The sequence below is a fragment of the Micromys minutus genome, assembly GCF_963924665.1.
Source record: "Micromys minutus genome assembly, chromosome: 18".
NCBI lineage: Eukaryota > Metazoa > Chordata > Mammalia > Rodentia > Muridae > Micromys > Micromys minutus.
This window is the reverse complement of record NC_137953.1, coordinates 32,259,273-32,269,956: the sequence shown is the minus strand read 5'-3', so window position 1 is coordinate 32,269,956 and position 10,684 is coordinate 32,259,273. Positions and strand designations below refer to the sequence as shown.

The 10,684-nt window shown below is 43.7% G+C and overlaps 1 protein-coding gene across 1 annotated transcript; it reads left to right on the top strand.

The window, feature by feature from the left end:
• Positions 1 to 1,893: 1,893 nt before the first annotated feature.
• On the top strand, positions 1,894 to 2,763 carry LOC308432601 (GTPase IMAP family member 7-like; the record flags this gene model as incomplete). Its single annotated transcript, XM_080932380.1, has 1 exon — positions 1,894 to 2,763. The coding sequence occupies one exon, from the start codon at positions 1,894 to 1,896 to the stop codon at positions 2,761 to 2,763; it is 870 nt and encodes a 289-aa protein (XP_080788506.1).
• Positions 2,764 to 10,684: the final 7,921 nt, after the last annotated feature.

Genomic DNA, 10,684 nt, shown 5'->3' with positions numbered 1-10,684 from the left:
GTAGAAAATATTTTCCCCTCTTGCTAGCTTGGGGACCCAATGAATAAGGTGGAGACACAAAAGGAAGGATAAACAGATTGGAAGCTCGGATCTACCCACATTTCTGCAGTGCTCTCACATGAATATTGTCTGGTGGGTTACCTTAATAATTGCTGCTTCTTGAGCACAGTCACTGTAGAAACCCCACTAAGAAATCCCACTTGGTCATGATCTGCGATGTTTATAATGCCATGGGATTCTGTCTCACAACTATTTTGTTAGAATTTGGCATTGATAATTTTGTACATGAGATTTGCTTGCATTTTGCTTCAGTCTTTGTCAACTTTGGCCTGTGAGGTTTATTTGCCTCATAGAAAGCTTGGGGAAGCTTTCCTTCTTTCCCTAGGTTCTGGGCAATAGAGTAGCACTGGAATTTTCCAGGCACTTGGAGTTTAATGTAATAAAATTGTTCTGAGAATCTATGAGGAATCATGCATTCTGATGGGGAGCTTGAGAAGTAATTTGCATATCTTTCATGATCCCTGAATTCTCTCACTGCCTGCATTGACTTGGATCTAAACTAAAAGGGGACATTTATATACAGAAAGCATTTGTGATTCAGACATTGGCTTTTTCCTTGGGGTGAGATTGTCACCTATAGTTCTGAGCCCGGAGACCTTCAGACACTTTGCTAAACAGCACAGTTTATCTGCTATTCCCCCAGAGTACGAAAACCTTTGAAAAATAACTTGCAGCTTGAGAAAGTAAATAATGCACAGAATTAAACAATTTCCACAGCTTCTCTCTTGCCCTTCCATGTTAAACAGTCTCTGCAGTAGATTGTCTACATACATTAAGATATACTTCCCATCTAGGCCATATCTCAGAGTCAACCTGAGATGTTTAACAAGAACTTTGTCTCAAAACAAAGAACCAAAGAAAGACATACTTTAAATCTGGCCACTACATATGGTCAGATTGTTAATACCTTCTATTGACTGCTTTCTCATAGGACAGAATGGTAATTACTTCTCCCTGGATTCCCTTGAGCTGACTTCTCAGAAACAAAGTTGAATCTGTTTTAGAACAAAATATATTCTACATAACGATATGATCGTAAGATGCCAGATTTCCAGCTGGGTGGGTGGTCTCCTCACAGGATAAGGGACAGCAGTAGGCTAGCATCCACCCCATATGCAGTTACCAAACCCAGTCACTATTGCTGATGCCAAGAAGTGCTTGCTGACAGGAGCCTGATATGGATGTCTCCTGAGAGGCTCTGCCAGAGCCTAATTGATGCAGATTAAGATGCTTGCAGTTAACCATCAGATTGAGCACAGGGACTCCAATGGAGGAGTTAGAGAAAGAACTGAAGGAGCTGAAGGGGTTTGCAACCTCATAGGAAAAACAATAATATCAATCAATCACACCTCCCTCCCCTACCCCACAGCTTCTGGGGACTAAACCACAAACCAAAGAGTACACATGGAGCAAGCCATGGCTCCAGCTATATATGTAGCAGAGGATGGTATTGTGTGGCATAAATAGGAAGAGAAACCCTTGTTCCTGTGAGGGCTCATTTCCCCAGTGTAGGGGAAAGTCAGGGTGTTGAGGTAGTAGTGGGTGGATGGAGGGGGGGGGCATCTTCATAGAAGCAGGGGGAGGGAGAATAAGAGGGAGAAACTGGGAAAGGGGATAACATTTGAAATGTAAATATATAAACTATCCAATAAAAAAAGGACATAGCATGTAGTGTTCTAGATGAGAAGTCTCTCAGAAGTCTTAGGCTGTTTAGATCTGCAGGGGGGGAAACAGGTCAGAAGGGTCAGTGTGGGTTCCACCCTATCTGACCCAGTTTCTCCCCTTTGACACCATAGTCAAGGCACCTGGATTCCAGAGCTTCTCCATAAGACCATGGCTGAGCTGAGGATTGTTCTGGTAGGGAAAACAGGAAGTGGAAAGAGCGCCGCAGCAAACACCATCCTGGGGCAAGAGATATTTGAATCTAAAGTATCATTCCATGCTGTCACCAAGACCTGTCAGAAAGCATCTCGCAGGTGGAAGGAGAGAGACCTCCTGGTTGTTGACACCCCAGGGCTCTATGACACCAAGGTAGACCTGGAAACCACCAGCATTGAAATCAGCCGCTGTGTCCTTCAGTCCTGCCCTGGGCCTCATGCTATCATTCTGGTTGTGCAACTAGGCCGCTTCACGGTGGAAGAGCAAGAAACCGTTGTCAGGATCAAGGCTATCTTTGGGGAGGCAGTCATGAAGTACATGATCGTCTTGTTCACCCGTAAAGATGAGCTGACGAACCAGAGCTTGAACAACTTCATTGCCGAATCACATGTAAACCTAAAAAGCATCATCAAGGAGTGTGATGGCCGCTACCTGGCTATCAATAACAAAGCAGAGAGCGCCGAGAGGGAGATGCAGGTGCAGGAGCTGATGGAGCTCGTGGAGACGCTGGAACAGAACAATGGCGGGCTCTACTTCTCCGATCCCATCTACATGACCGCAGAGCAACGGCTGAAGAAACAAGTAGAGATCTTGAAGGAAATTTACACTAGTCAATCAGAGAAGGAGATTAAAATGGTGGTGGAGGAGTGTGCTCTTGGAAAACTTAGTACTCAGGAAAGAGAGAAAAAGATAAACGCCATTAGGGAAAATTATGACATGAAGACAAGAAACCTGCGTGAAGAAGCAGAGCAGAGCATATTCAAACAGCTTGTTGAAGAAGTTAGGAAATTTCTTTTGAAAATATGGCATTATTTTCATAAGTAGTCTGCATTGTTTTTTCATTTACTCCGAGCATGTTTTTCCATCTTACTCCCTACCACTCTCCCTGCTGACCCTTTCCTACAGCTACAGGCAGACTTAAGAGGTAGCAAAACCGGAAATTCAATGTGCAAGAGTCAGGACTCAGCGTCAGGCTCCAGGGCTGGATCACACTGGACGCTCAGCTCCCTATGCTAGCCTGTCCTGCCTTTCCCACTATGGTGGACTGAAATACCTCTGTAACCATGAGCCCAAATAAACACAGCTTCCCTTAAGTTACTTCTGTGAGATGCTTTGTCATGCTAACAGAAAAGCCAATATGTAGCCTTTTCTCTGTCTGCAGTTCTGATTTTATTGTTAAAGGTGATCATCTATGGTGATAGGGAAATATAAGAACTTTTGTTTTGAATTTCAGAGACAAATTCTTAACCACTGCTCCCCAAACCCCTACACCCTCATCACCACCACACACCTATGTTTCCTCTAGGGACCATCTCCAAGCTTTCATTTGTAACTCTTCAGTCCCTCCCTCACACTGGTGAATCCTAACTCCACACAGCCTCGGCTGCCCACAGGAAATGACTTACTGACTCACAGAATATAGTTTTGGGCTGGAACACAAAGACAGGGAGAGAGGAGAAAGTATCTCCTCATACTTGCTCTGAGAAACTGTCCACCACCTCATGACTAAGGGTCAGTGCTTGAATGAAGACCATAACCCACTTGACTATAGGATGTTAGATGCCCACTGTTCTGTGAATTCAGGTTTTTGGTCTTCTGGATGGGTTGCTCCATTTTGTTCAGAGTTTCTTGCAGCATTTACCCAGTTCTTGTATCTTTTGTGAAGCTCTATTAGGATATGAAAAAATGACAATTGTTCATTTTAATTGGTGATCAGAAATAGGAATAGAAGTACACACATTCCAAAAAAACAATTGTTTCCCATGCACCCACTTAGCAGAAGAGGCTCAGAATCTGACCAGCAGATTCCATCCAATGCTTGATGTTGCTATAAATATCTACAACCCAGATGAGGAACCTTCTAGCCCAGGCCCAAAACCCATTTTCTTTTCTCCTTAAACTGACCTACAATTGGTGGTGTTGGCATGTTAGCATTCCTTCTAGGTTCTGCCCAACAGTTACCTAGCAACACCCAGGTAGGAGCCTAGCTTGCTATAAAAAGACTGGCCTCTTCTCTCTCTGACCCTTTTTTCTTTCTTTGGTCCCTCCCCCTCCCTGCCCTCTTGTCCCTCCCCTTTCTCTCTTCATGTGTTTTCTGATGGCATCTCTTCTTTCTCTTCATTCTCTCTCTCTCTCTCTCTCTCTCTCTCTCTCTCTCTCTCTCTCTGTCTCTCTCTCCTCTTCTCTTCTTTTCTCTTCTCCTTTTCTGCTTCTCTTCCCTTCTCAAACTCCCTTTCCCACGTAAACTTCATCCTATACTAGAGTGGTGCTGGGGGAGGGGGTGCCCACCATAACTTGCTTTACAAAACATACCAGATGGGATTAAGATGTTCTTGATACCAACTAAAGATCAGTTGTTTGCCCTTAGACTAATATAGTCATTTTGGTCTTCTGCTCCTTCTGGCTAATTCCTGACACTCCCTGATGGCTGGCTCATGAGGCTCAGAAGTTATGAGACAGATATAATGTGATTCTAAACACCTGCCCTTCTAGAGTAGGAGCTTCTTGCAGCCAGAAGCTATCCATGAACACACGGTTAGAAGAACCCAATAGTTATTTCTATGACTCATTCCAAACACTGAATGTCCAAGGATTCCATGCAAGGGGAGAGATGTCATCCCCCACATTCTAACTCTGCCCTGTGGGGTAATCATGTTGTTACATGATAGGTCCAACCAAGGGGTGGTAAAAAAACAGAAAATGGCTGAGGTGGAGACAGCAGGCGTGGCGTTGCCACACACACATAGGCAAACTGTCAGGAAATAATCTTGTTTTCATAATTTAAGACCTTTCTGAGAAATGGAGGTTACAGACTCCCAGAGATATGTAGAGATCAAAGGGAACAGAACTGCACAGTGAAGTGAGAGCATCGTTCCTGAGTGCAGCCAGCACATATAAAGGAAGGTGTTAAGGGTTTTAGGTGGAAGCTTGTGTTGACCTCATTGCGGACGTGGGCTAAGTATGACTCACTGTCCATGACTTTCTTCCTGTTCCACTCTTCCTGGCACACTTGGCTCTCTCTAGGACAGTGGGATCTGGGTAGAAGCCAGAGGCTGTAGGAAGACAGAGTATAGTGCGTAACTGGGCAAGAAAAAGACTTGGAGGGATGGGAGAAAGAATTAAACACCTGTCTAGCAGTGTGATCAGCCTCCTGGGGTACCAATATTTTGTGCCAAGATGTGAGCTGATCCCAGATGTAATCACCCATCAGCATCTCCAACACAGCAAGGCTATGAGGAGCCTTGGCAGTCGAAGTTCCAAACTGTTCCTCCGTGACAGGACTTCTTACCATAGCAAGACAGGACCTCTCCACTCACAGCCTCTGATCTCCAAGGGGGATTGTTAGCTTTGAGAAGCAGCATTATAGATTTCAAACCATGTTCAGCCAGTGCTTTGGAGACTGGTCAGTGCTGGGTGGCTTTGTCAATGTGGGAAGTCTTTTGTGTTTCCATGTGAATTTTTGGATTGCTTTTTCTGGTTTCCTGAAGAATATCATTGGAATTTTGATGATGTGTCTGTAAAATGATTTCAGCGATGTGGACATTTACACTGTATTTTCTCCAATTCATGAACATGACCAGTCTTTCCATTTGTGTGTACATGTACACACATGTGTACAGCTGTGTCAGTGTGTGTATCTATATACATGCGTCTTTTTCAATTTATTTCACCAGTGTTTATCATTTTCTTTGCAGAGGCCCTTCACTTCCTAAGTTAAATTTATTTCCGTGTGTCTTTGTAGCTATGGTGGATGAAATTGCTTTTATTATAGCATGTGCTATATGTTAGAGTGTGCTATTTGAGTCCTTCATCTTAAATAAGCAGTATTTAAACCCAGGCTTGTTACGATCAGCATGCACAGCTCATACCTTTCTAATGGTGCTGTGTATCCAAGAGTGACAGGCCATGGATTATCCCAGCCAAACTGCCTGCAAACACCTAGCATTTAAGGATGAGAGTCCTTAATTCTTCAGTCAATTTGCTTGTATTTTATTCAGCTGCTTTGAACTTTATCCCAGTTGACCTGAGCTTTATTTTTTCTTTCGTCTGGTCATTGCCCCCATGCTAAGTGCTTACTCATAAGCTTCAGACCAGTGGGTGGATGGTACATGCTTTGCCAGAGGGGGACTTTTGGCCCGTCTGCTCACTCAGGGAAAGACAGTTCTCTGCAGGACTCTGCAGCAGCCATTTTTGGCTTTCTTCACATACTGAACATGAAACAGTTATTTTACACATGACTGATCATCTAACCACTGGGCTCGTCTCACGGTATGGTTGAACACAGGAAGGATAAAAAGTCAAAATAAAGGGGGCTTTCCTAGCTTGTTTGGAGAGAAAGCTGTGGTTGTTGAGGAGCTTCCGAGTGGAGGAAAACAGCAGATGAGAAGCCAGTGAACCGAACCGTTATCAAAGATCTCACCTAAGGCTCCTCCTGGGCTCACTTTGACCACAATTACCTGTTTAGATACACTGAGGAAGTGGGTAACAAAGCAGAGAAACCAGAGGAGGGTTCCAGTTAGAGAACCAGAACCCAGTTCCCATGAGGCACAGTGGGGGGAAGGGACATGGCAAGCCATGAGGTGATTTTTCATTTTCGATGAGAAAAATGTCAGGGCCTGGCTGAACCCTGCTCCAAGTCCTCACAATCTGACTTACATCTGCACATCTTGCTAATCTTTGCTTCCTTTGACATCTGAGAGCTTCTTGCTGCCACTTGCCTTGGGGTTTACCACAGAGGTAGCTCAGCAGCTAAGAGCACTTACTGCTCTTGTCAAGGACCTCCTGAGCTATCAAACAGTAATTAATGAGCCAACCCCCCTGGAAAATGGTTCCCCCTTTACCAGGAGTAAAGTTTTCCATCTTAGCCAGTCTCTATCTTGTTTAGTAAGAAATACTGATGTCATACTGTGGACACCCACATTCTCTGAGATATTAGTTGTAATAAGCTAACAGTGGAAGTAGTTTTCTTTCTAAGTTCAAGTACACAAGACAAGCTGTTCATCTTTTGAGCTGTTCATCCCTGATAGATGTCCCTCTGTCAGTCCACATCAAAGTAACTACTAGCAGAACAGAGAAACTGGCAGTGAATGTGTAAGATGGACTTCAATAAATAGACATTGTTTTTTTAACATATTAAAATGATTCAAATACATTTACATTGGGTAATTTGTATGAAAATCATGATGAAAAATTACTTATTACATTCATAAAGATAGCATGGTGAACAAAGATTTGAGAAAAGTTAATATTAGGAAGATGGTAGTGAAATGTATTTTTGCTAATGGTTTTATTGTGATCTCTGCAGTGATACTTAAGAAACCTATAAATATTACAGTGTCATTTTATTTTTACCAATTTTCCATGAAGAGGTCAACTTAGACAACTGAGTCACCTGTTTATCCATCAGAAGTCAGTCTAGAACCTGAGGACATTAAATAATTTTATTACACTCATAGTTTATGTCAGGAGTTCAGGCAAAGCCCAACTGAGTGCAACTGAGTGGGTACCACTGAGCTCTGCTGGGCCTCAGCAGGAGTGGTTCAAATGCCTAAGGACAGCAGAGAGTTAAATAAGTGGAAACACCTGCCTGAGCCACTTAGGTGCACTTGTGGAAGCAGGAGTGGAACTTTCCACATCTTCCCAACCATTTTCCCCCTGGTGAGTGTGCTCCCCTGGTCTACCAGAGCACTGTAAAGTCAGGGAAGTCTAACAGTAGTGCTGGTCAGCTCTGTTCATTATTGGGCTAATAACCCAATACGTGAGACCCTGAGTTCACAGATGCACAAAGGTCTCATTTTTTTAAAAAGATTCTCTTTTTTTAAAAAAAAGATTTATTTATGTGAGTATATCATAGCTATTTTCAGACAGAACAGAAGATCCCATTACAGATGGTTCTGAGCCACCATGTGGTTGCTGGGATTTGAACTCAGGACCTCTGGAAGAGCAGTTAGCGCTCTTAACTGCTGAGCCATCTCTCCAGCCCCCAAAGGTCTCATTTGAAAGGTCCTTTGCATCATTACAGCAGCTTTGCCACATCCACTCACGGAAGCAACAGTTCCAATCTAACTTTAATGAAAGTTTCATTACACTCTTGGCTTTTGAAAAGCCCCAATAATTCCATCTAAACACCTCTAATGAGCTCTCAAGCAACTCTAACAATGTATTCAGAGTTTCTATAAAGTGTAACATTAAAGTTAAAGTTAGATTTCAATCTAGCAGTTTGCTACTAACCTCCATTGAGTGGACGCTAACTCGTACATAGGTAACGGCGTGTGTGCCTTTCATCTTTTCTACTACATCTCTGTGAGCATTCAGAAAATAGTTCAACACAAGAGTGGGTTCATATGAAGATCACATCACATTAATTCACAAATGAAGAGTTTTTGTGTATGAACAGTTGGCATAAATGCATACATGTATACCACATACATGCCATGTGCCCTCAGAAGCCAAAAGAAGGCACTGGATTTCCTCGAATTGGAGTTGTGAATAGTCAGTTACAGAATAGTCAGTAGTCAGTTATAGAGCTGGGAATTGAACCCAGCTTCTCTGCAAGAATAGCAAGTGTTCTGAACTAATGAGCCATCTCTCCAGCTCCTAATTCACAGATTTTAAAAGGACCATGTAAGTTGTATTTACCTACTCCTTAGCATGCATTTAAAAAAGGTTTGGGGTGGGAAGAAGGAGGGGGCTGTCTGTGGAATGTGAGGAGGACATATTGGAGCAGGACATGGCCCTACACAGTCATGGATCCAAGGAAGTGGTCACTGCCTTACATCCTGACACTTGACCCTCCAGAAAAAGCTGTGACCTACATTTGACCCCACTGATGAGAAACTCACAGGAGACACTTCTCTGTGCTGTGTGTGCTGACATCACCCATCTCTCAGTGATGCCACTCTGGTCTCACAATTGCCTCAAGGAGAGCTTGGCTTTGCCCCTGTCTCCTCTGTAAAACTTTGACAGCCAGCCACATCCTTTCCCCATTTTACTTCCCAGTGTGAAAAAGGGGATTCTTAGGATTCAACACCAACCTAGGGAACACAAGCTTGAGACAGGATCTTTTCAGAAAGGAGCAGAGAGATGACCGTGTTCATTCTGCACCAACCTCCCGATCACAGGGAAAAGAAACACCTCTGCGGAGTGTACAGCCACCAGGCTTCTGTGGAGCTTCGTCTCAAAGAATGATGTGGGCAAATTTTGATTGTAAGCAATTTATAGCGAATGATGTGGTTGTGAGAGTTTGAGTGCTTGTATACAGGTTAAATATCCTCTTAACTCACAACCATTCCAGAAAGTCTAAGACTTCCCACCAAGGACAGCAGGACAATGGCAGTGCAAAAGGACCCTGCAGAACCTGCCAGGACCATGTTTCCACACCACAGCTTTGGATTTTTATAAAACACCAAATCCAAGTGTACTTTCTGCCCTGCAGTTCTACACATCTTCATCTGTGCCCTTCCCCCACCAAACATGATGTTCTGTATCATCTTGCTAAAAAGTATGCCTTAGCCAAGCCTGGTGCTTCAGGCATGTAATGCCAGTTACCTGGGGAGGCTGAGGCAGGAAGATGGCAAGTTCAGCGCATGCCTCCGCCACAGAGGCTAGATTAGACAACTTAGCAAGACGCTGTCTTAAAATCAGAGGCAAAAAGGCCAGACATACGGCTTACTGACATATCACATCCATGTACTAGGCACAGGGTTCCATCCCCAGGAATAAAAAGTAAAGTGGAGAAGAAAATAAAAACCACCACTGCCTCTCAAATGGTAGCTACAGGTCACATGAGTGTAATGTGTAATCTTATGAACTTAAATGTACAGCTTAGTCTTCCCATCACTCCAACCACATGGCAAAGGTTCACAGCCGTGTGAGCCCTGGGAACATTGCCATCACCACAGGATCTTTGATTAGGCAGAAACACTTCCCAAACAAGGGCTGTGAAAGAAACCACAAATAATCGTCAATGATTTCTTAATATGTGTGCGGTCTGAAGCACTTCTCACAATTGCTTCAAACTCAAAAAATAAAATGAATTGTTCTGAACTCAGTCATTCACAGTAAGCCCTGCTTGCTCATCTTAGCCAGGGCCTGTTTCTTCTTCCTCACTTTCGTCCTGTGTCTGTCAGCTTCTATGGTCACATGTCTAGATGGTGAGTTGGACACTGGGAAGATATTCCTTCCAAGGTTGGTGCTGCAAGGGCAAAACTGGAGAGGGTAGGCCAGGAAGACGCTTCCTTGAGGACGTTCCACCCTCTCTAGGGCCTCCCACGTTATATCCTCATGTCCTTTTCAGTTATTTTGAGCCAGAGCCTTTTTTAAGTTGCCCAGACTTGACCCTCCTGCCCCAATCTCCCTAGAGTTGGACATGTCTGTGCTTTTGGGGGACATCTTTAAAACTATGCTGACACATCTCTTCAAATGGCTCAAACAATGAAGCAAGAGAAATTTATCAGCGTGCCCAACACGCAGGAGCAGCACAGAGACAGTCTTTCCCTCCAGATGACCAGAAGTGCAGCCAACTGGCAGTACCCACTGTCTTGGATATCACCCTTTCCCAGAGATTGACATCTGCTGAAGAGAGATGTCTCTTCATTGGGTGTTTTCATCAGGAGAAGTTTACATCCAATAACCAGCTGATAGAATTATTAAATCCAGTCTCCTCACCTTTGATCTCGAGGTCTATGCAAACTGTAGGGTTCCCTGTGGAGTCAACATTTGTTGTGACAGATTCAATCTAACTTGT